The 27,011-nt window shown below is 39.2% G+C and overlaps 1 protein-coding gene across 1 annotated transcript in view; it reads right to left on the reverse strand.

Annotated features, from left to right (window-relative positions):
- ITGBL1 (integrin subunit beta like 1) overlaps positions 1-27,011 on the reverse strand; it is a 206,444-nt gene that overhangs the window by 75,312 nt on the left and 104,121 nt on the right. Inside the window, exon 7 of the mRNA XM_080798182.1 lies at positions 23,318-23,464. Coding sequence (XP_080654308.1) covers positions 23,318-23,464 — 147 coding nt within the window. The remainder of the gene's footprint in view (positions 1-23,317; positions 23,465-27,011) is intronic.

A 27,011-nucleotide genomic window follows, 5' to 3' on the forward strand; every position in this document is an offset into this window, starting at 1 on the left:
GCAGGCTACTGTCACCGGGCTCCCTCCTGTCACTTTGTGACATCAGCCCTCCATCAAGCGTGATGATTAAAATCCACAACCTTTCATTTGTTAAAACAGGAAAGGTAATCACAAGAGCTGCAATTGTGTCAACGAAAAAACGTCTCTTGCTTTAAAAAAATTAAGTCCCCTGCCTCTGCCTCTACATTTATCTCTCGGCAGGGGACCATTATGTGGTGACAACATTCTGTGGCAGAAGTGTTGTCTCTGAATAATTACCTGCTTCTTCTCTCCACGGGCCGGCAGCAGCCCTTTTAATGTGGCACATGGCAGCATTCACAGATCACACTGTATTACTACAAAAAAAAAATACCTCTCACACCACCCCCCCCCCCCCGCCATTGCACATGAGGGTGAATGTCCATCACACGGTACACGGGGCCGCAATTCCGTTTATTTGCAGCTTAGGGCGGGGAGGGCTTCCCTCACCTTCCCGAACCACTAAGCCACAAAGGGAATCTGTGCGAGGCTCAAGCTGGTAGCGGTGACCAGGATCTAAAGGCAGAGGAAATCCTTGATGCTGGGCTCTGCTGCCTGGTTCGCAGGGACGTCACTGAGTTAGCAGGAATAAAATGCAGAGCGGCTGCACGCGTGTGTCTCTCTGCACAAAGAGAAGGCACAGCTGCATTCTCCTCTTTGGTGTCAGTCTACCTTGCCTTCTCCGTCGGTCTCCATCTAGGACTCAGCCCAGGGAAACCAGGGATCCCGAGCCCGGCCCACCTTCCCGCCTCGGACACTGACTTCGCCTCTGTCTGGAGTGGCAGGTTATTTTCAAATGCTTTCAGGTGAACACGTCAAGGCTCCCAGCAGGGAAAAATTAAAAGTATGGTCGTTACTGGAGCGTAGAATGGAAACGTTTGCTCAGAGCAGAGCTGCGACTCAGGAAGCAATGGTGATTGCTTTCACGCAAGCCAAGGTTTTCCCATCTGAATGACAGTCACAGGAAACCAGAAGAAACACTGTATCCTAAATGAACTCATGAAAAGATCCTTGCTAAATAAAACACAAATAAGTGAAATTTGCCTGAAAGAAGCAAGGGTTTGCATAACTGAAGCGCAACAGACCTGATTTTTCTCTCTCCCAAGTAATCTCTAGGAACCCTGGGGTCTTGGGTCCCCCTGCACGAATCATTATTCTGCATGAATCCAAGAGCCCGCAGACAGCGCCCCTCTAAACAGACCGCAGAAGGGTGTGTTTAACCAGTCTGATGGAATATTAGTAAATTTGTTCCTTTAGTTATTTTACGGGGTATTTTGAAATGAGGTTCAAAAAGGCCGTAGAGCGTATATTCCAAAAATACAATTTCATTTTTTTAAAAAATGCTCTATCATCAGGCTATTAGCCAGACCGGCCCTGATGATCTCATCCAAGGTGAAAGAAAAGGTTCTTATGTTAATTGCCCATTTTTAAATCTTGCATTTCCCCTTAAAACCAAACCATGTGAAGGTTACGCGTGATTGCAAGAGATTTCTTTACATCTTTGAAACTACAATGATGCCTGGATGAACTTCATTATCTGTCCTCAGATGAAAGTCAAGTGGAGACCTGGGTTTTGTAATTTTGTCAGTTATCTCTACAGAACCATACATGAAGGAGTAACTAAATGCATTGATATGCCTTTTCTTTCTTTTTCTTTCTTTCTTTTTTTTTTTAGATTTCATTTATTTATTTGACAGAAAGAGAGACAGAGAGAGAGGGAACACAAGCAGGGGCTGTGGGGGAGGGAGAAGCAGGCTTCCCGCTGAGCAGGGAGCCAGATGTGGGACTCGATCCCAGGACCCCAAGATCACGACCTGAGCTGAAAGCAGATGCTGGATGACTGAGCCACCCAGGCGCCCCGATATGCCTCTTCTTAAGATAATGACACAATGTTTCTCAGTGTGGAATGAGAAATAAAACAGAATTACACATTAGGTATTTGCATCAAAATAAGAAAATCATTTCAGAATAAAAAATGAGGTATGACTCATTTAATGAACTTTTTTGACTTTTAGAGAAAAGTTACCAACCTAGAATAACTGAAGAGGTAAGCTCTAAAAACTTCTTGCAGGTTGCTGATCATACTATAAATATTAGATCACTCTGTCACAGGATCAAGCTAAATTAATAAACAACAGGTTGCATTATTATATTCATTTTAAAAATTTTCTCCAAATCTCTGGTGAATTATTTGGCAAGATGAAAACATACAATTTAAGTGGAGAATAAAATCCATCTTGATTAATGTTAACAAGTGTCAGTGATTTATGGAAATCACATATTATTAATGAATTAAAATTTTGTTCATCTGTAAAAATATAATCTACTCCCAGTTAGAGGAAAAAAAGCACGAATACTGGAGAATTCCTGTATTATCACTAACCGTCTTTAGAAGTAAGTCACAAGTACACAAAAATACACACACCAACCTCATTCCGGGTTCAGTTTTCCCTTCCCCTTCCAGATCACTGCAAGAGAATACAGAACTAGATCCATGGGAAGGAGGTTCTGTATTCACTGAAATAAAGATCTTCTACCATAGGTGTAGAAGTCCTCAGGAACCCAGGCTGTGAACCAGTTCTTGCATTACTTACACATAATTATTTACTTAAACAAGGAAACGGTGGATTCATGGGGGCGTTCACTCAGTCATACGCTGCACCATTAATCATTGCTCCATACCTTCAGCCAAGTTCTTGACTGATGCTAGAATCTAGAAATACCAAGAACACCGTTACTACCCATGAAGCCAAAAATAGGGCAGAACATAAAACAAAAAATTGCGTTACAGTCGTGTACATGCAGAAACGAACATGTACACAGGGCTAGCTGAAAGATGAGGGAGGGGAGGTTTGATTTACTGCAGCACACAATATCCTCGGCGGAGAGAACAGACACGTGAACTTGGCCTAGAATAATATCGATGGGAATAGAAACAACGGAATTTATATAGACAGAGAACGAGAGACAGATACCGTTTAGCTGTGTGGGGATAATCATATACCACTGTTACAAGGTCATGAGAGCATTCAATGAGCCCATCACTCAGCACAGCGCCTAGCACACTGTAAACACTTATTAAATGTTAACTGCTATTGCCCACCAAATCTTCAATCTAATACTAGAAACACCGCCCAAGAACAAAAGCCTAATCGTACAGATTTTTGCATATAGGGAAAGGTTGACTCAATCAGTATATAGCTTCTAGTACATTGCTGGGCTCTGTGCAGGCAAAAGAAACGAAGTAAAAAACATACCCTCAGCCTGCAAAGGCCCGGCATGTATATACACACCACTGTCTCCAATCTGTGAAAACATTTCCTCTCATTCCTTTTTGTTCTATCTCTTTGCTCCCAACCAGCACAGGCTCTTGACCTAAGACTGTATATCCTCACTTCAATCTGAGCTGCCTTTGGTTTATTTCCTTGTCTGATCCAGGCTTTGGGGATAATCCGCCAAACTTTTCCACTTCCTTATTTCAATTATCCCCTGAAACCTTAATTTGTCATTGCGAACAGTCTTATTCCCTTTTGACTAAACTAAAGGTCTGCCTTTTCCCGGAGAGAAGTCACAGAGAGCAGTAAAGTTCTGAAAAAGCTTTCTTTTTGTTCATCCTCCTATCGACGCATTGAGACTCTGAAAATCTCCTGTCTCTAAAGTCTTGTGCATAGATGGACAAGCACATTTTAAGACGGGGACTAAAGACTGCAGGGTGTGGGAACACTGTTTTCAATGAGTATGCAAAGCTCATTTTAGGCTTAGCATCGATCTGCGGTGGTTCAGCCTCCTGATCTGTTTTTAAGTGAAGGAAAAAATAGTCAGGAGGGCTCTAACTCTGAATTTCCATCCCCTAAAATCTAGCTTTTTATGGAGTATGAAACTAAGACTCAAGGTCACGATTACATTTTGCAGGAAGACCTTGACGTCTGCAAGGGGTTCAGGTGAAAAGTGACATTCTGTATGACAAATAAATAAAAATAGAAAACTTCAGAGGCCCCAGGCTATCCACTTCCAGGTTTTTTGTTTGTTTGGTTGGTTTTTTTTAATGTATTTGGAAGCTGATAATGTGACAAATACTTCTAATTTCACACATGCCCGGGGAAAGGAAAAGATGACTGAGCTGGAGGCACCCACATGTACAAAACTATCTCTCTAACCAGATGCTTTCCTGCTGATAGTTAAGAAGAATGTTCATGATATCAACCTCATGAGATAGACAGCTGCCAGGCCAGAGTGCCAAGCGTCTTTGCGGAAGCATCATAAGCAGTCACGACGGACTTCACCTTTACAGCGATCGATCGAAAGACGGGCTGAAGCCACAGCAAGTGTCCCACCTTAGCAAGTGACCTGCTTCTCATTCTTCTGGAGGAAAGCCCAGGAAGTCAGGACAGGGCATAGAAACTCGTCGCTCTCTCCTTTGCCTACAACCCCCAAGGGCAGTTCTTCAGGGTCAACTATGAAGACTTGGGGCACATTGACCATGGAGCGAGTGGCAGTTAATCCACAGATCTCTTGACTTATGGGGGTCCTTTCCACGGTGCTGGGGAGGACACTGGAATTTCTGGAAATTTCCAAAATATTTCCAAAATAATAAATTATTCCAAAATAATAAATTATCCGTGTATTATTTATTAAAATATATTACTTATTTATTTAAATTTTATTATTTATTAGTATAATATTTACTATTATTATTATTTATTTTTATTTAAAATTTATTATTAATTAAGACTCCCTCGCTGGTCCAGCTGCCACTTAGCTATACTTCCCCCCCCTTGCCAAGTGACACTGGCATAGCTCCAGGCACCTGGGGATTTAGACAAGGGAAGTTGAGGATACATTTGCTTTGGGATTAGCGGGGGTACAGTCACTTTCATGGCGTTTTAGGGTGTAGGGATGGCTTCTAGAAATACTCCTAGAGTTAATACCGGGTCTTGACAATGTGAGGCCAGAAACTAAGTCATAATACTAAATGCATTTTATTAAGCCCAACCTACATTTGGGAAGCTGAAAAGAAACAGGTTCTAAGTATATAGAGCCATGTATACTAGATGTATAAAATTGTAATTTCGTCATATTCTGGATTTCACAGTGTTTGTGGTATTTGTCAGCTTTTCAAATGTTGATCTCTTTTCATCCTAAATAAATATTCATTCTTTGTTAATTTCAAACTTACAATTTTGAATTCATTTTATTATGAAAGACTCCCAAAATATAGGCCCTGAATACATTGGATCTACTTATTTACTCTAGATAATAATGTACATACAGAATTACTATGTAGAATTATGACGTAGAAACAGGAAAAAACATTCAGACCATAATGTTAAAATCCTGTCATTATGTTCATGGGCCATTTCAGTGGAATAATGGATTAAATAATGGAATAAAGATGCACATTATGCTTGCTCCAAATACAGTATATGGCAATTAAAACAATGTACCCACACTATATTACACAAGGAATAAACTGTAAGATCTCATGTAAGTGCAGAAAGTATGATATAAAGTTGTGTTTAAAACTAATTTCCATGACTTTAAAATAATGCAAGAGGAAAGTCAACAAGGAAATTATACCTTAGCTAATCTTTCTAGGTTTATGCCGACAGATGAAGTACTAGTGGTAAAAGGAATAATCATTTTAACATTATTCCTTCTCGGATTCTCTGCAAAAAGTCTAAAACGATTCAAAGGAATACATAAGTCACTCAGAAAAAGATTCTGAAGTATATTCTATTAACTATAGCAAAAAATATTTCCATGGATTACTGCATTATTTCTCATTGCTGTCATAGCAAATTACCACAAGCTTTCTGGCTCGAAATGACACAAAGTTATTATCAGATAGTTCTGGAGTTCAGAAGTCTAAATGGATTTCGCTAGGCTGAAATAAAGGTGTCAGCAGAACGCGTTCCTTCTGAAAGCTCTAGGGGGAAATATTCCCTTGCCTTTTCATTTCCAGAGGCTGACCACAGTCCCTGACTCTCAGCCCCCGTTCCCCTATTCTCAAAGTCACTAACAGAAGGTTAGGTCCTTCTCAGGTTGAATCACTCTGATTCTGAAACCACTTCTGTCTGCTTTTCCACTTTAAGGACCCTTGTGATTATTCTGGGTCTACCCAAATACCCAACTATAATCTCCTGATCAGCAATCTTAGTTCTGTGTGCACCTTTCCCCTTCTGCCAGGTAACCGAACATATCCACGGGTTCCAGGGACCAGGACGTGAATGTCTCTGTGGACCATTCTTCTGTCCACCACGGCCATTAATGATCTGCCTTGTAATGTGGTGGTGTCCTCTGGTTATGAATCTGAAAATATGCTATACATCATCCTTGCCAGATGAAGAAGGCTCTACATGTAATCAAATAGTCTCGAGGCCAATAGCAACCTAAAATGCAGTTATAGCCAGCAAAAACTGCTTCGTCTGCTCAGAAGGGCTCTCGGAAGTCTGGAAATCTTACACCTCGCCACCCCAGAGTTGCCTCCAAGGTGGGCCAAGTTCAATACTCCATCATCCCTCGTGTGGACATGGTGTTAGTTCAAAACTGATCATGGTTCCAGCCTAAGCCATTGAGTTTTTTCCTGAGATTTCTGCCCTCTTCCCTTGAATTGGAAGGGAAGAACCTCTCATCTTCCTTGGTCAGGGCACAGTAAAAATAAAACCTTAGGTGATATTAAAATCCGTGTCCCTCCTACATTGAGAAAACTCTACCTGCAGTAGCGAGATTAAAACCAAACTCCTGGCAGAAACAGCAATGTGTGTGCTGGTGGGTGAGGGGGCAGAAAGAGAGAAAGAGAGGGATATGAGCTTGTCTAAGTCCCTTTCCATCCATCCTAAAGGTCATCTTACCTCTGTCCTTCTTGGTTATGTGAGTACATAATTCATTTGTTTGTTTCTGGTTGAATTGGAATTGAGCCATTTGCACTCAAAAGACTCTTAATTAAAATCGATGCTGTGTAATTTTGTTATATTTTCACTGCTGTAATTAATGACAAAGGGATCAAAAACATAATCAAGAAATCTAGACTTCTTTCAGGATGTAAAGTCCATACGACTCTTTGGATATCTACACCTGGTGCTTGCTCTGAAGTGTGGTCTGGGCGCCGTAACGCTCTGCCCTTGCGTTCCTGATGATCTTCCTTCTGTAATAAGCATCAGCTACAGCTTCTTGAACACTTTCCATACTTATTGCTTACATTGCACGAATAGCAAATACTCTCAATAAACTTCTTTTCCCTAGTATAACCAATATATAATATAAAAATAAATTCTTTGGATTCAACCAGAGGCTAAAAGCAACATTAGAAGCAAAACAACATCTACTCAAATTATGTTATTAAGTTAAACATCAGAGAGATCCTTCTTGTCATTTTATATTGCCAATGTAATTAACTGCATTGAATAAATAAATGAATATATGAATAGATATATGATGAACAGTTATGAGCCCAGAAAGTAGGCCATGGATCATTCAAGATCGACAACCAACAGTTATGGCTGCTTTATGACCTGTTCATCCATCTGCTCCACTGTTTCCTTGGGTTGTATGCTCGGTCCTCCTACTGGACTGGAATTTTCTTTGATAATTTAGCCATATCCTACACGTTTCCAAGACTAATAAGGACATGAACTAGCCAGAGTTAGAACAATAATAATATGACTGAACGCTGATTGGAAATAAGTTTACGGACTCACTAAATCTCAGTTTGGAGCCGCATAGGAATTGCAAAACACCAATTATATTTCTTTATTAAATTTTTATATTTGTTAATAAAAGACTTATTTTTACATGAGATGGGTCTCCTTAAAACAATCTAATGAAACTTGATTAGCATATAAATTAAATTTCCTTCTGTTCTTATTCACATACTCCTGTTATTTCTAGAATGCCAGGTTGTGTTCTTATAAGCATCCAATACTTAAAACATTTATTGATCAGAATGGACACCTCTCATGGGTAGAGAGTAAAACCAAAAGCATTATAGAAGAAATGTCCTTCTGTTCTGACAGAAAAATAGCAGTGGGATTATCTTTTACCCTGTCTGAATATCTGCCTGTGTTTCCAGTCACCCTAATAAGAAACTTCAGTGACAAATTCTCACGACTTAGAATAAAATGGTTTGGGGCTTGGTCCAGTTTTTACTCCAAACTTATATCTTATGAACACATTAAAAAAAAAAAACAAGTTGAATCATAAGTTACATATACAATTAGATTTTAAGTAAAGTTTAATATTACAAACTACTTCTATATTTGATCTGTAGCAGTATAATGTACTGATTTAATTATTACACTATAAGTATATAGTCAGGCACAAGTACTTCAAAATATGTTCTTTAAAAATCTGCTGTGACAGCTCTCTAAAAGTGTTTGTTTTGGTTTACCTTTGGCTGAGATGATGCAGACTGTTTAGAATCTGGTAAAAAAAAAGCTATGACTCCCTTTTCATAAAAGTATAAGAAGGTTCACACAACACATTTGTGCTATTTTAAGAGGTTCTTATTGCCCTGATACTCAACCATAAACCTCCAGAGCTGCATGAACTCCAGGTTAAGAATCTCTTGATAGAGAATTCTAAGAAACCCTCATTACAATACAAATTATTTGGGTCAAGACAGCACCACAGGTTAGTTCTCAGAAAACAATCTATGAAGTTGGAAAGCAGGTCAAAGAGTTCTCAGCAATCGAGGGCCATGGAAGGACATTTTGTGAAAGAGATATACCCCCAGCATTCATACCCAAATGCTTTGTCTTTACACTGCAAATCTATTTAAAAATACAGATAAAAGACCTCAGCGTAAGGCAGGAATCTATCAAAATCCTAGAGGAGAACATAGGCAGTATCCCTCTTCGACATCGGTCACAGCAACTTCTTCCAAGACAAGTCTCCAAAGGCAAAGGAAACAAAAGCAAAACTGAACTTCCAGGACTTCATCAAGATAAAGATAAAAACTTCTGCACAGAAAAGGAAACAGTCAACAAAACAAAGAGGCAACCGACGAAATAACGCTACAGACAAATGACGCTACAGACAAAGGGCCGATAACCAAGATCTATCAAGAACTCTTCAAACTCAACACTCAAAAAACAGATAATCACGTCAATGGACAGAAGACATGAACAGACACTTCTCCAAAGAAGACATACAAATGGCTAACAGACACATGAAAAAATGTTCATCATCATTAGTCATCAGGGAAATTCAAATCAAAGCCACATTGAGATACCATCTTACACCAGTTAGAATGGCCAAAATTAACAAGACAGGAAACAAAAAGTGTTGGAGAGGATGTGGAGAAAGGGGAACCCTCTTACACTGTTGGTGGGAATGCAAGTTGAAGCAGCCACTTGGGAAAACAGTGTGGAGATTCCTTAAGAAATTAAGAATAGACCTACCCTATGACCTGCAATTGCACTACTGGATTTTTACCCCAAAGATACAGATTTAGTGAAAAGAAGGGCCATATGTACCCCAATGTTCATAGTAGCAATGGCCACAGTCGCCAAACTGTGGAAAGAGCCAAGATGCCCTTCAACAGACGAATGGATAAGGAAGATGTGGTCCATATATACTATGGAGTATTATGCCTCCATCAGAAAGGATGAATATCCAACTTTTGTATCAACATGGACAGGCCTAGGGGAGATTATGCTGAGTGAAATAAGTCAAGCAGAGAAAGTCATTTATCATATGGTTTTACTTACTTGCGGAGCGTAAGGAATAATGTGGAGGACATTAGAAAAAGGAAAGGAAAAGTGAATTGGGGGAAATCAGAGCGGGAGACGAAGCATGAAAGACTGTGGACTCCGAGAAACAAACTGAGGGTTTGGGAGCGGAGCGGGGTAGGGATTAGGTGAGGCTGGTGGTGGGTAATAAGGAGGACACATATTGCATGGAGCACTGGGTGTGATGCATAAACAATGAATCTTGGAACACTAAAAAATAAAATAAAATTAGAAAAAAATACAGGTTCTCACCCCCCACCTCAGATACACAAAAACTGGGCTGGAGCAAGTCCTTGAACAAACATACCATATTCTTTCATATTTCTGTGCCTCCTGAGGTGATTTCCTGTTTCGAAAACTATTCTCCCCTCTTCTCCAAGACCATGCCCCCCGCTGCACCACCCCCCTCACCTCCACCTCATTGCTTTCCCACCTATTCAACAGAGCATGAGGAAAAGACCCCACAGGACAGTAATTTTTCTGCAACTCTTAGCACTCCCTGAAGCCTTGTTTGCTCTGTGGGAAGTAGGGCAAGAGCACAAATGACCATCCTTTCCTGCAAGACTTTGTCCATTACAGACTCTGCAGAGCAGCGATTCTTAATATGACTGCATAGTAGAATCATCAGGGAGCTTTTAAACTCCCTGATGCCCAGGCTGCATCGTGAACAAAATTAAATTAGGTAGGAGTGTGGATTGGTATTTTTAAAAATTCTTCTTCATCAAGCTCTCAGTCTCCTCTGTGGGTTCTTCAAGGACAGAGCCCACCTGACGTGGATCTCTTCCAGGAAACTTTCATCATCTGAGTCTGAAATTTTGCATAAGCCATTGTGTTTCTGTTTTCTGGCTATCTTTCCTCAGTTCTCATTTGATCCCCTTTCAATACTCAGATCTAGCCAAAGAGAACCTCCTCAGTGAAGGTCCCTGACACCTTGTCTGGAGCAACCCCCGAACTTCACACCAGACACTTTTCATATTATCTTGACTTCCCTCTTCTAGCAGTAACCGAAATTATTTGTTTCCTTATTTAACTTCCCCCAAACACACTCATTAGAAACTCTGTGGGAGCCCTGATATTGTCTTATTTATTTTTCTTTCCTCATCACCTAGACTGGTTTTGGGCACATAGTAGGATCCCAACAAATATAGGTTGAATGTATGACTGAATTAATGAATGAATGAGTGAGTGAATATTGATCTTGTTTTCTATATGAAATTCTGCGCCCTTGGGTGGTTCAGTTGGTTGAGCATCTGGCTCTCAGTTTCATCTCAGGTCATGATCTCATGGTTCGTGGGACTGAGCCTTGCATCAGGCTCTGCACTCAGCCAAGAGTTTCCTTGTCCCCTTCCCTCTACCCCTCTCCTACTCATGTGCACACACTCTCTCCCTCGCCCTCTAAAATAAATATTTTAAAAAAATAAATTCTGTGTCCTTGGGTTCAGCTGCTATGTCATTTAGTTAAACTCTTATAATCCCTTATAATTGCAAGTTAGTTTTAAAGTTAAATAATCTCACATGTACTGTCTTTCTCATCCCTCACAACATTTTAGAGGACACAGAGCAGTTATAATAATACTGTGGTTACAGATGACATAACTAAGGATCCAGAAAGATACAAAAATGTTCAGGGGCCACATAAACGACAAATGGCATGAGTGCACCCTGTGAGGGTGTCATGGGCCATACGACCATCCCTGTAATTGTCAACCCCACAGACATACATGCCCTCACCATGGAAGTGGCCGACTGCATGAGGTACAGACAGGAAGCACATACTGGCCGTGAGTAGGAGTATCTCCACCCAAGTAAGAAACTGATGCCTGTCCATAGCAACATTTGAGAACAGGGCTGAACAATGCAGTCTGTAGCAGCCCTGCCCAACCCATGTGCAGCCACAAGACCTTCAGGCCTCCTAAAACAACCTAACACAAAGGATCTCATTTCCCAAAAATATCCTCTGGATTTTTCTCTTTATGTAGTATGATCATCCAGAAGAGTGCATCTAGAATCAAACATGAACTATGCCACTTGGGTTTTGCTACTGATTCTTTCATAATTATAATAAACTACACTCAAGAGCATCAAGTTGCGGGAGAATGTCTCACCACTGCAACTATAATTGAATAGTAACATTAATCATACCCTGACTTCTAGCAAATTAATCAAATGAGGAAGTATAAGAGACTTTACTTTCTAGTCACCTTATCCTCTATATCTGTTTGTATTTTTTAATATTTCTTTTAAGCTCCTTTCGTTAGCTATTGGGAAATATGGGGCCTTAGGAAGAAATCCAGAGAAAGAAATCCTAGCAAAGAATTCAATGTCCTTGTAAAGGACTTAAAAATGACCTCAAAGATTTGCCGTTTCATCCTTGAGACCATTCAAACCTTAAATGGCTCACGGCCGTACCATGCCAGACCATTTGGTACTATTTACAAGCATCCACATGGCATGGATATTTTAAGCAGCAAAGAGGCCAGAATTATTTAGAAACTTAAATAAGAAGCCAAAGAATCCTGCCTTTCTTCCTTTATCCAAATAAAAGGCATCACATGAGAAATAAATATTTATGGAGAACCAAATCTCATCCATCTTAACTGCTGTATTCCAAACGAAAGGATGCCATAACTGAAAAATCCATCACTCCAAACTCAAAACAGTCACTTGGGAAAGAGCAGAGTCTAGAAGAACAGCTTGGCCAGTCACCTGATTCTCCTGAGGAACAGTCAGCTCTGTCTAGTTAGCTATGCAAAACCAGAGAGAGAGTCTGTTGTGAAGTTGAGTCGGATATCACGGGCATGGAGCCCATGAGACCAAACAGAAAATGGAAGGGTCCAAATGAGTCAGAACACAGTCAAGTTCACTTACTGCAGAGAGAAACAAGGGAGAGGGAAAGCAGCCTAAAGAAGTTAAATTCACAGTCACCATTAGGGTTTTGCTGCCACTTTAGCCTATGACTTGCTGGCTCAGATAGCTAGCTAGTGACAAAGTCCAGACTGAGTGTAGAGTCACTCCCGTCCATACCCAAAATCCACTATCTTGCTTCATGATATGATGCCCTTTGCCACTTAAACCACATGGGTGGGGCATGGTGTATAAACAATGGAATCTTGGAACACTGAAAAAATAAAATAAAATAAAATACCACATGAGTATATGATGAATGGATAAAGAAGATGTGTGTGTGTGTGTGTGTGTGCGTGCGCACGCGTGTGTGTGGTAGAATATTACTCAGCCATAAAAAAGAACGAAATCTTACCATTTGTAATGACATGGATAGAACTAAGGAATATGATACTAAGCAAAATAAGCCAGTTAGAGAGAAAGACAAATGCCATATGATTTCACTCATATGTGTAATTTAAAAAACAAAACAAAGAAGCAGGGCCGGGGGTGAAGAAAGGAACAGAGAGGCAAACCAAGAAACAGACTCTTACTATAGAGAAGACACTGATGGTCACCAGAAGGGAGTTGGGTGGAGGGCTGGGCTAAATAGATGATAGAGATTAAGGACTGCACTCTCGACGAGCACTGGGTGTTGCATGAAGTACTGAATCACTGAATCGCACACCTGAAACTAATACCACTCTGTCCGCTAACTAACTGGAATTTAAATAAAAACTAAGAAAAAATAAAAATAAAACACATGGGTATGTGTAGACATACCTGGGACAGATAATGTGGCCCTTGAGATACTATACTGATTGCTGGACTGTTGTCATTTGACTACTCTGCTAATATGAACGACTTTTAATACAACAGCCGCTCTAGATTTGTGCTTGTCTTTTCCTATTGTCAGTAAATAAACAGACATGATTTGAGGTGTAGGAAGAAGAGAGACAGGCACAGGAAAGATACGAACATATTTATCTCGTTCATGGGAAGATTTCAGTCTTGGGAACTTTAGTTACATCAAGCTTTGGCATTTCATCAGTGACACAGCGGAGTGGGCCCTAAGCCAGGTTAACCGGCATTTCTATGACATCATTCTAGCGTATTTACAATCATGCTTACCATGTGTGTCCTTCTTACTAACAATCAACCTCATAAGATAATTATGAGAACAAGAGTTCTGCAAAGAAGTTGCTTTTTCTATGTCAAACCCATCACAACGTGGGGAGAAGTGGTAGGGGGTGGGAGAGATGGCATGTGTCCCCGGGGCTGTCTCCCACTACTTTTTTGTTCTTCATTTATCATCAAAAGTGAATGTTTCCTGTTCCCGACAAAAGTTATCCTCCCATTAACTCAGTGTCTCTGTTCATGTGGTTCCCTCTACCTAGAACACACTTTTTTCGAAATCATTATCTGTCTAATGCTCCTCCTCCCTGCGGACTCAATTCCAGTTTCACTCACTTCATGAAGCCATATTTGCACCCAAATGTCTTTAGAAAACAGTATCTTCCTCCTCTCATTCTCAAGACACTCAGTCCCCTTCCCACCAGGTTGGTCACCCCTGCCACAAATCCTTAGCACAGGGAACAGCAAACTTTTTCTATAAAGGGCAAAACAGTGACTATTTGAGGCTCTGTGTGCCATACACTCTCTGCGGCAACTATTTAACTCGCCATTACAGCAAGAAAGCAGCCATATGCCTACAAACGAGCTTGGCTGTGTTGTAATAAAACTTTATCAGCAAAAACAGAATGCGGCTTCCAGATCCTCCTGACCCCTGGCTTAGCACAGAGATACATGGTAGGGCAGTCAGTAGATATAAGGTTGATTAAATGTTATAAACACCACCACTAAGGAAAATATGATGCATTAATTGGCTATGTGTTATCATATGATTATATATTGAATACATCCATTACGTGAATACAGCACAATAGCCAGCCCCATCAATTTTTTAACATCTTTAATAACATCTGTGTGTCCAAGAGGGGAATCATGGGGTTCTGATCAGCTCTACAACATTAAAGCTTAGACAAAATGATGACATTCTGCCTCATTCGTTTTCTATTAAAACGGAAATTTGCAGAGTGTATGGTTCCATGAAGACTAGGGCTGATAGCCAGCCCTTATCGTTTCCCACAAAAGTATCTGGTTTGCATTTTTCTACTGAATAAAAATCAAGTACAAGACTGCTAGAGCAACACACTACGTCCTCACTATGTGTTTAGTGTTTTAATAGAAATAAATATATAATTGTAGTAACAAAATTGTCATAGTTGTCACACATTTCATTTTAAGCTCACTTAAAGAAATTGGGATTGAATTCATGTCCAATTTTCTGTTTTCATTTCAAATAGATTTTGACAATATTTGTTGCACCTCTTACTAGGAAGTTTTCTTAGCCAAAGGATTTCACTGGTTTTCAATTTACCACATAAAAATTATGCAAAATGTAATAAAAGTTGTCTATTTATTTGGATCGATTCCTATCTTTAACACAAAATGTTCTGTTGCCAAAGATGAAACATTACAGCAAGATCGTTGACTGCTACAAAAAAAATATTCACTCTGTCTTGGAAGTGATACAGTTTTCTGGACTATATATTAGAAAAACCTCAGGCAATTAAAAAATACTAAGTTTGTTGCTTTCCTCTGAAATATCTTCTATCATCTTTTTAAAAAACATACAAAATAATTGTTTCACCTTCTGAATTTCTTCCTCTCCTCTAAGTTCTATTGAATATAAAAATGCCAAGAAGAAAGGCAACATAAAACAAAGAAGGGGGGATAAGGAACAGGGATAATTACCTACTGGAAAAAGGAGTCCCTGAATAATCATCCTCTATGAGGCTGCCATTTCTATAGAATTTGGCTCTTTTCAATTCTTTTTAGCAATTCCCTTGAATCTATGAAAATTATGCCTTTAGTTTAGCAAGTGCTCCTTCCTCATAGGAATGAGAGATTTAACCCTGGATTTAACCAGGACCTTCAATGGAAGCCACCAGTTCTGGACACCTGCACCTTTGGCCTCCTTGAGGACAGAAAATGTCCCAGCACGCAGAGGTCCCAGCATCTCATGAGGACACAGAAGAAGGATGTTGGAGGCACTGTATTTAGTTCTCTTTGGACCCCAAACTTTTTCTCTTTACCTTAACTTTGAAAAAGTCATAATAAATAACATCTATATTCCTGAGGTTTTGTGAAATAGAAGATGCATATACAATTTAAGACATTCTAGTAAGTTTTTCTGAGTACAAAGAAAGCAAATAATAAACAGGCTTTTCTCTTCTTAGGGGCCCTACTGCTACTGTGGGTCATTCCATGACAACAGAACAACAGAAGCTATGGTAGAAGCCCTAGGAGTTCCAAGTGTGCTCAGAGACCCATGGAAGACCGCCTGAGGATCCACGGACTGAATTTTCATCATATAATATGACAAAATACAGATTTTTATTTCTGACATGATTTACAAATTCACTGATATTTTCCCCATTTGGTGAGTCACTGAAAGCAGCGCCATTCCTTCCAGATAAGGAGGAATAAGACGTTAATTTCACAGGGTCATTTCTTCGTCTTCTTTGGCTGTGGTCCTTAGCAGCTATGTTTAAAATGCCATAATTTAGTGCATGACCGTTCCAGAGTCCTTGAGCACCGGCAGATGTAGTAGATCTAAGATATACTTAGAATAGGGGTAAATCTGAATCCTACTTGCTGTCTCAAAATACTACGGGAAAACTCTGTGCATTTTCCACTGCAGCTAACTTAAAATGAGATACTTAATTAGGCCACCAAGAATTCTAAAAATATAACCAAAATCACAATGGGTGGTGTGGTGCTTAATTTAAATGCTTGGAGATCTATTCTCTTGAATTTTTAAGTCTAAAATCCTGTATTGTTTGCTATAGGCACTAACTAGGTAGGACAGCAGATCTCTAGAACTTATCCATCTTATATAGCTGTGTTTATACCCATTAAACAAGTCCCCATTTCCCCGTTCCCATCCCCTGGCAACCACCACTCTGTTTTCTGCTTCTATAAGTTTGACTATTTCAAATACGTTTCATATTAAGTATCCATAACACACACACACACACACACACACACGCAAAGGGACACAAGGACATGTTTGGAGGCATGGATACATTCATGACCTTGACTGTGGTGATGGCGTCGTGGGTGTACACATATGTCCAAACTCATCAAATTGTATACATTAAATATGTGCAGTTTTTTGGTTTATCAATTATACTTCAATAAAGCTGTAAAAAAATTTAGTAAAAATATAGAAAGATCCTCCCCTCCAAAAGTTTTTTTTTAAATACACTGGAGAACTTCCATTTTTAAAATACTTTTTCTCTGTTTGAAATAATAACATCTCTGTGTACATGAATAAGAAAAATAATGATTCAGTTGTCAAAAAAATCAGAGTAAAAATCACAGAGTTAAAAAAATGCATGCATCATGGGAAACTTCTCTGATAAATAAAACAAGAATATTTAAAGATGTGCTTTGCCAGTAAAAGAGATAAATTATGGCTGTAATTGAAAAATCTCCAGATGGTGGGAATTTGGCATGCTATTATTCTTTGAAAGTATGTTCCTAGCTAAGGGAATTGAACCAACTTGCTTAATTCATTAATTAAAATGTACTAATTGATAAAAATGAGGACATAGTTTCTATTTTCTAAAAACTACAATATTAAATAATTAGCCTCAATTTATCATTCTTCCTCCACTTCCCACCTTCCCTTGTGGGAGTACATGTTAATGTGTGCTTAAGGACTAAAACATACGCAATACCTCTTAGAACAAGTCTGATAAAAGAAAACCAAAGGGCACAGAGGACAGGTAACAAAAGCAGGCGAGATTGCAGACCAAACAAAAAGATGACTTAGACACAAGGACAAATGATGATCAAAGAAGGCAAATACAGCAAGCACAAGCCTCTGAATAATAATGTCTACAGAAAAATAATTCGTTTGATGATTATAGAAGTCAATGAAAGGAGTTTGATAAGTGGTAAGCTCCTAACACCAAGAGCAAAATGTATCAAGAAAAGTTGAGTATTGAAATTGTCCCTATTGGTAGGCGAAGGGAACCCCTGTTATGTCCTGGTAGGAGGGGATATTGGTACACTTCTTCTAGAGAATATGATTTGCTTGGGCGATTTTTTTAAATTGAAAAGCTTTAATATATTGGTAGGCATTTAGATGTATGTCTAAGAAAGATTTGTGCAAATTTTCTGCTGCAAGAATGTAAATGATAGTATTTAGAACTTGAATAAATTGAGATGATTTAGATGTCTAGCAGAGGAGGACCGATTAAATTTGTTTGTCACAATTACACTGTGGAATACTATGCAACAATATCAACGATCTTGCATAAAAATGCTTTTAACAAGGAAATGCAGTCATTGTATATTGCTAACAAATTGGCATTGTTTAGAGACTGAGTAAATGATCTAAAACAACAGCTCTGGAGTTGGATGGACTATAATAAAAGTCTGTATAAAAACTTACACCTCTGGCACTTATTATGCAAGATGACAAACTATTCAAATTTCCAATTTCTTTTTCTGCAAAAAGAAGAATAATTATACTTCCTACATCACTGTATTGGGGACATATTTTAAAAAAAAGATAATACATTCAATATTCTTAGCATTTTGCCTGTGGAACAAGTGTACATAAATGCTGTTGATAGAACAGCATGAACACATCACTTTTAAAATATGTACATGTGTATTGCTATTGCTAAGATATGTATATAGTTACAAACCTCAACTGTTTATTTTCCTTCTCCTTTTTTTTTTTTTAAGATTGTATTTATTTATTTAAAAGAAAGAACAAAAGAATGACAGGAGGAGAGGGAGAAGCAGGATCCCACTGAGCAGGCAGCCCCACATGGGGCTTGACCCCAGGACTCTAGGATCATGATCTGAGCCAAAGGCAGACTCTTAACCAACTGAGCCACCCAGGTGCCCCTCTCTTTGGGGTTAAGTATGGCTTTTGTGTTTGCTTGTTTATTTGCTCCAACTGCATTCCCTAAATGTTTTACCTGGAAAAGAGTCTGAGTCAGGAGTTCTCCTGCAGTAACAAAGCACCCTAATATTCCAGCTGCTTAAAACAACAAAGGTTTATTTCTCGCTCTTGTTATAGGTCCTTGGTAGGTCAGCAGAGGTTTCTCCAATCATCCTCATTCAGACACCCGCACTAATGGATCACCACCATCGCAAACCCTGCAAATCCCTGTGCGGGGACAAGAGAGATGGCAAATCTCTCACCGCCTCTTAAGCCTCTGCTCCTAAGTGATGCACATGAATTTGGCTCACATTTTTTGGACAAAGCCAGACACACACTCAGAAGGAGAACCTCAATTAAAAACTTAAAAATTGTATTCTTTAGTCAAAAAGAACTTAAAACTAATGTGTAGTCGATCATAAGCCGTTTCAAGTTTTTGAGCAGAACCCTGGCATGAAACTAGAGAAAGCTGTCCCTTAACTCCAAAGCCCAGGAGGCAGAAATTAGGATGAATACTTGTGGGTCCAAATCAGTAGACGAGAGTCATCTCATTAAATAAAACGATATTTTTTAGGCCATAAGGAATAGAAATCAAGGAGTCACAGGATTAATAGAGTTTAAGAGATTATCTAAATTATTCCCCTGCTTTCAAGACATAATGATCACACTTAGTCATCACCAGCAGAAGCAAGTAATCTAATTTAATTTCCGGTGCTCAGATGCCTTCACCTGGCCCCCGAGGTGGACTATGCTGTAGAACTTCAGTACATTCTACCAGGAGAATTTTTTTTTTCTTGGCCCCAGCTCGCGAACGGCTGTGGATCTCCGGCTTGAGAACCGATGGGCCTTGTAATTGCTTTCCTCACTCATGTAAGCACAGCTACAGCTGTCACTCATCAATGGCAAAACTAATCCTTTATAAGTTTTCATATTGGCCATTTGCTTTAAAACGTCCAATGCCAGTCAGTTTGCAAAGGTAGCTCTGTGAGAAAGAGAGGGTCTCTGACCACTGGTCCGAGCACTGGACTCGCTCTCATAAATCCCCGGTCTTCGTTCTCAGAATTCTCACATTTTGTTACGGTTCCCTGCAAAATCACTCCACTCATCAATACCTCCATTTCCCTCGAGGAAACTGGAGAAGCTTTTTATTGATGTCTAAAGTACTTTAAAAAGCTTAAATGAATTATAAAAATGATAAAAGTTTTCTAATTCTAAACATAATATTCAACACCTTTTTAACAAAATAAATTTTACATATGTGCTATTCCTTAAAAATGGTAACTAATACATTAGAGAATCTCTAGAAAGGTAAGAGACAAAGATGTGTTTGTCAGAGTTAGCAAAGACTGATATCCACAAAAATTAAAATCCACCATGATTTTCTTACCCTAACACCATATTAAAAAATTTAGGGACAAATAAAAAACAACTGGTACTAGAGAGTGATTTTCTATGTTTGAGAGATACTTTACAGGCTTTTCTTATTTTCCATCATAAACTTGTTATTTTTATTTTTTTATTTTTTTTAAAGATTTTAGTTATTTATTTGTCAGAGAGAGTGAGCACAGGCAGACAGAGAGGCAGGCAGAGGCAGAGGGAGAAGCAGGCTCCCTGCTGAGCAAGGAGCCCGATGTGGGACTCGATCCCAGGACCCTGGGATCATGACCTGAGCCGAAGGCAGCCGCTTAACCAACTGAGCCACCCAGGCGTCCCATAAACTTGTTATTTTTAAACAATGAATGAATGCATAACAGTAATCTGAAGGACACTGACTTTTAACCTTTGTTCCTTTAAAAGCATGCCAGGTTTACTCAAGCTCTCAAATGATGATATTTTATTAATGCAGGTAGAACAGTAATTTGTGTGGGGCTGCTGGTGAAAAGGGGTCAAGTCGGAAATAAAATTTATGAAATGAAAATTTTCTTCTACCCATATCCTAACCTTCTACTTATAATCAGTACGGATACACATCAGAATATGGGAACATCACCTATGGTACTAACAATCTTGGGGACTTTGTTTTCTACGTGAAGAAAACTCTAAGTAATCAAAAAGACAAATGATAACAAATAATGGGAAAGATGTAAGGAAACTGGAACCCTCTTGCATTGCTGGTGGGAATGTAAAATGGTGCCCCCACTTTAAAGACAGTTTAGATGTACCTCAAAAAGTTAGAGTTACCCTATGACCCAGCAACGCCACGTATATGTATATACCCAAGGGAAATTAAAACACACACCCACACAAAAATTTATACATGAATGTTCATAGAACATTATTTATGATGGTCAAGAAGTTTCTAGAAATAATCCAAATGTCTACTAACAGATGAATGGATAAATACATGTGGTATATCCACACAAATGAGTACTATCCAGCCATCAAAAGGAATGAAGTACATGGATAAATCACGACAAGAGTATGCTAAGTGAAAAAAAGCCAGAAACAAAAAGATCACATATTTTATTATTCCATTCATCTGAAATACCCAGATTAGGGAAACCCATGGGGACAGAAGCATATCAGTGGTTTATAGGGGTTGACGGGAGAGGAGAATGGGGAGTGATTGGTAAGGTGCCCAGGATTTCTTTTAGTGGTGATGAAAATGCTCTGGGATGAGATAGTGGTGAAGGCTGCATAATTTTGAAAATATACTACAAACCACTTAGTGGCATACTTAAAAAGAGTGAATTCTGTGGTATTTGAATTATATCTCGATAAAAAATTTATTTTTCAAAGAGGAAGCTGCAACATAAATTAAATTTCCGATCTAACACTCAGGTAAAAGGAAGTGTTTCTCTTTTTGCTCTTTCGCGAGCAAAATTTGTAGTAATTTCAATTACCAGGTCCTCCAAAGGCATATTTCATATTAACTTTGCCATTTCCATGTGAGAGGTGAAAATGCATTTCTTATTTTGATAAATCGAAAATAATGGAACCAGCTATCCTTTAGACAAATTCTTCTTTCTCTTCCAATTTGTACTTGATCTGGGACCAAGAGCAGACCCAAGGCTATGTGCCTTGTAAAACAACGTAAGCCTACTCAGAGCGGTCTGTTCCCAGGATGCTTTCTCAAAAGCCAACAAGGTCCTCAATGCAACGTTAATGAGTTTCAGAAATGTCAGTGGACAATTAAATGGTCTCATTCAGAAAGTTCTGAGCAGATATCCAAACTTTTTCTTTAAAAAAAGTATACTCTTAATCCCCTTTATCTATTTCACTCATCATCCCCGTCACCTCCCCTCTGGCAACCACTAGTTTGTTCCCTGTAAGAGTCTGTTCTCTTGTTTTTTTCTCTTTGTGCATTTGTTTTGTTTCTTAAACCTTACATATAAGCGAAATCATATGGTATTTATCTTCTTTATCTGACTTATTTCACTTAGCACTATATCCTCTAGAGGCATCCATGTTGTTGCAAATGGCAAGAGCTCATTCTTCTTTATGGCTGAGTAATATTCCATGGTGTGTACATATCACATCTTCTCTGTCCATTCATCTACTGATGAATGCTTAGGTTGCTTTCATATCTTGGCTATAGCAAATAATGTTGCAGTATACATAGGCATGCATACATCTTTTTAAATTAACATTTTTATATTCTTTGTGTAAATACGCAGTAATGGAATTACTGGATCATGTAATTCCATTTTTAACGTTTTAGATGTTTTAATTAAATTTCTGTTTTCCACAGTGGTTGTACCAATCTGCATTCCCATCAACAGTACACAAGGGTTATTTTTTTCCATATCCTTGCCCACACTTGTTATTTCTTGTCTTTTTTATTCTAGCCATTCTGCTAGGTATAAGGTGATACCTCATTGTGGTTTTGATATGCATTTCCGTGATGACTGAGCATCTTTTCATATGTCTGCTGGCCATCTGTATGTTTTCTTTGGAAAAATGTCTATTCGGAAATTCTACCTGTGTTTTAATCAAACTGTAGGGGTTTTTTGTTTTTTGTTGTTGTTGTTGATTTTGGTGTTGAGAGGTATAAGTTCTATTTTTTTTATTATTTTATTTTAATTTATTTATTTGCGAGAGAGAGCATGAGCGAGGAGAAGGTCAGAGGGAGAAGCAGACTCCCCGTGGAACTGGGAGCCCGATGTGGGACTCGATCCCAGGACTCCAGGATCATGACCTGAGCTGAAGGCAGTCACTTAACCAACTGAACCACCCAGGCGCCCCGAGAGGTATAAGCTCTTTATATATTTTGGTACTAACCCCTCATGGATATATCATTTGCAAATATCTTGTCCCATTCAGTAGGTTGACTTTTTGTTTTGTTTGTTAACTTCGCTGTGCAAAACTGTGTTTTGTTTTGTTTTTAATGTAGCACTGAACTGACCTGAACTAAACGGAAACTGAACAGACCTCAAAGCTGAACTGATGGTATGAGTAAGACTGAGAGAGAGAGAGAGAGTGTGTGTATGTGCGTGCATGAAACAGAGAGGGAGAATGAGAGAGATTATATTTCTCCATGTACTTTCTGTAATGGAAACGGGATGTATTATTAGTTCTTCAAAGATGAACCTTTCCTTATTGAGGCATCACAGCTAAATAAGATAGTATGTGATATTATGTTAAATAAGATATACATGAACTGAATGCACTGGACTCGTAGGACAGGAGGTGGTGACAAAGCCTGAGAGCCCTCACTTACCCCTTCCAGAGCAGGGCAGAGCAGAGCTTCCTTGGCACTTCCTGATGCTCTCCTCCGCAGACAGTGGGCAGGAACGTGGGTGCTCACATTTCCTCCCATACCAGCCTACCTTGCAGTCACATCTTCCACAATTACACTGTCCATGACCTTCACAGTGAGAGTGTAAAAAAATATGAAAAAACAGACAATGAAGTCAGAATTAGTTTTCATTTCAACAGTGAGTATCACAAATGAGCCAGGATCTCAATACCATATGAAACCCTAAAGCCAAGGCATCTTTTTCTCAAGTTCTTAAATACCTGATTTACATTGATTGATCACGAGGGGTAAAGAAAAGCAACTGCTCCTGATAAGATAAATGGGTCTGTAGGACTATACACGTGAATCCATCAAAATTCAGGTGCATGTGTTTGTACTGGTCTGCTGGGGCCTAAATGGAGTATTTGATGGATTTGGTAATTAATTCATGTGGAGAAGAGCCATAGGAAACTGAAAACAATTTGCTGTTGAGACATGTCTTATCTTGTGGAGTCCCCCACACTTTTTTTCATTACCTTTTTTCTACACACTACATGCTTAACCTGGAGACTCTTAGCCTAAAACCAATAACCTCTGTGGCGTTCACATTCCCTGAGGAGCAGTGTAGTATACCCAAAAGAGGAAAGATATTAAACTTCCTTACACATGGTCACAGAGCCTGTAACAAATTGTGACGAGTAGTGGTATGGTTTAACAAAAAATGGCCTATGTTGTCAATCAAATAAATGGGTCCAAATCCTGGTCCTGCTATGTACAGAGCATAGCTGGTCAAATGTCAACATCTCTGAGACTTAGTTTCTTCATTTTTGAATAAGATAATAATACATAGTCCATATTTACCAGAAAGTACATAATATATCTTAAAATGCTACATAAAAGTGAGCTACTGTTATTTTTATTCAAGTCCACATATGTAAACAAGTAGGGATAGAAAGAAAAGCAAGAAAGCTGAGCTTTTCTTAATTCCTAATCAACATTTAGATATTCATTATTACAGATGCAGAACACTGTGGATTTCCATAATTGCTGCAAACATGCATGACATTTTTTAATTTTAAGTAGTCTCCATACCAAACGTGGATCCCAATGCAGGACCCAAACTCACGATTCTGAGATCAAGACCTGAGCTGAGGTCAAGAGTTGGGTGTTCAACCGACTGAGCCAACCAGGTGCCCCCCAAAATGCATGAGAAACTTTAAAGGAAGTGGAACTGTATTTTCTTGAAGTAAACTGAGTGTGACGCTAGTGGATGAAAATCTTGCTATTTCGTTTTTGGCATCTGATACTAATATAAATCACACAACATGGAAACTGCTCTTCAGTACAGTTTCAAGTACAGTTTTCAAGTACAATTCGGTTGTTTATAGACTCCAATGGCTCTGGAGTTCTTGGAGACAAGAGGTCTCTTTCCTAGGTCAGTTAGATCTATAAGGATACTGGACAAAGTACAGAACGTGCTCTCATTGGTGAGAGACTCGTTGACACCAGGAACAGTGAAAAACAGCTATATGGAAAGGGAGGAAGAAAGCTTTATTTTTAAAAGTTGAAAATAGCTGTGAACGTCAGAAGAAAATATTCAGTAGGGATGCCAAGCAGTCCCTGACTACCCAGGACACCACCACCACACACCCAGCGTGCTGTCCTGGTCCCCCCCAGGCACGGAATGAAGCAGGAGCCTGTGCACAGGGAGAAAACAGTGACCGAGGGGAGAACGTTCTCCACTTCTGTGGCTGGATTCAGAGCAGCCATTAGATTCTATCTCAGGTTCATTCCCATATCAACATTTCAAACACAACTCGTGGTGGAATGAAATGAATTCATGAAGACTGTCAGAAGTTATGAAGAAGAGATTTTTAGAGTTAAGATCCTATCCCATTAATAACAAAAGAAGTCAGAGGATACACTGACACATTTTGGGGTGGAGGGTGGGGGAATGTAGCTGCTCTAGACCTAAAAGGAGAAATCTCTGAAACTCTCTCACCATTATGCTCCAAATTCACTCTCTGTTTTCTGTGATACTGTTTTCCTCACTCGGTTTTTAATCTCTATGCTTTCCTCCCTAAAGTTGTGCCTTTTTTCTAACGCTTTCTAAAGTTATGCCTTTTCTAACCCTTCCCTATTTCTGTGCTCTGATAGTCACTGGGGGAGAGGCAGCCTATGGGCTCCTACATCTCTATTTCCTGTACATTTAGGGCAGCATCAAGAACGCTCTCAAGAATGAGACCTATAAGCTGGTGCATCACTTCCAGGCATCGCCAGCTCCAAGCACAGCTGGGCAGAACACATACAATGTGTCCCTCACTTTTGCCACATATGCGATGAGCCCCAGCCTCCCGCACATTCCGCCTCAGCCTCAGCCTTCACCCATCAAAGTCCCCTCGATAATCCCACTGTAGTCCATTGCTTAGGCACAGGAATAAATTGATGAGACCGTGTCACTGCTGTGATGGGCTGCAGAATGAAAGCTTTGGCCTCTAAATAGGAAACTGTCACAGCAGGAGGATATTATTTAGTTCAGGATGACCACGGGTCCTCCTCAAATCACCTGCTTAGGAGTCTCCTCTACACTCTGCCATCTGAAGTCAACATCAATTGAACAAGTTTGGGCTGAAGAAAGAAGGGTTATTAAATAATGAATGACCTAAGTCAATCATCTATAATGAATGAAATTCCTGAGAGTCAGCAAATGCATGGCAACCACTTTAAATGATAGCAGGGATATAGAATGTTTCTTAAGGGTTTCATTGTTTTGGGAAAGTAGAAATACCTAAATCAAATGTCTCAGTGAGGATCACAGAGAAGCAAATGTTAAAGTAATACAGAAAGCTTCAGGGCGCCTGAGTGGCTCAGTGGGTTAAGCCTCTGCCTTCAGTTCACGTCATGGTCTTAGGGTCCTGGGATCAAGCCCTCTTTGCTCAGCAGGGAGCCTGCTTCCCCCTCTCTCTCTGCCAGCCTCTCCGCCTACTTATGCTCTCTCTCTGTCAAATAAATAAATAAAATCTTAAAAAAAAAAAGAAAGTAGTAAAGAAAGTTTAAATAATTCTAGTCTAATCGGAAGGAAAAAAGTAGTATTGACAGCAGTATTGCTGATCTTAATGTTTATTAGAGATTAGGTTAAGACATAAACATAACTTTTACTTTCTTGGTAATGAAGATTATATCCTCCATCTTTCAATAACTCCAGTTCACGTGCAGTTCAAGTATATTTTAGAACATTACGGATCTCACTTTAAATGAAACTGTACCTTTTCTATAAAATCCTTTATGATATTTCATCAGTGGAGTTAGGAAATCACTTAAAAATGCATCGTATTGATATCAGATTCTGAAGCTGGTATTAAGCCTTTTGGAGAAGACAGGAAATCATAAAACGAAATTGCAATTTCTCTCCTGGAATTACTAGTTTCTCAATTTCAGTATAAAAGTTATGCCAAAGAGGGAAAAAGAGGATCATTTTATAGGAATAAAATGAAGACGATGAAAATGCTTGATGCTGATATATAAAAAAGAGTTTAGAAATGATAAGATCTGTTTAGCATGAAAATCCTTTCGACTGCCATAATATACTACAGTAAGTCTTTTCCAAACAGTGAAAGATGCATAAAAGAAGAAATTAGGAGTTCTGTATCTTCAGTCTAAATACATCACTAGTCTA

This window comes from Martes martes (genome assembly GCF_963455335.1).
Source record: "Martes martes genome assembly, chromosome: 3".
Classification (NCBI taxonomy): domain Eukaryota; kingdom Metazoa; phylum Chordata; class Mammalia; order Carnivora; family Mustelidae; genus Martes; species Martes martes.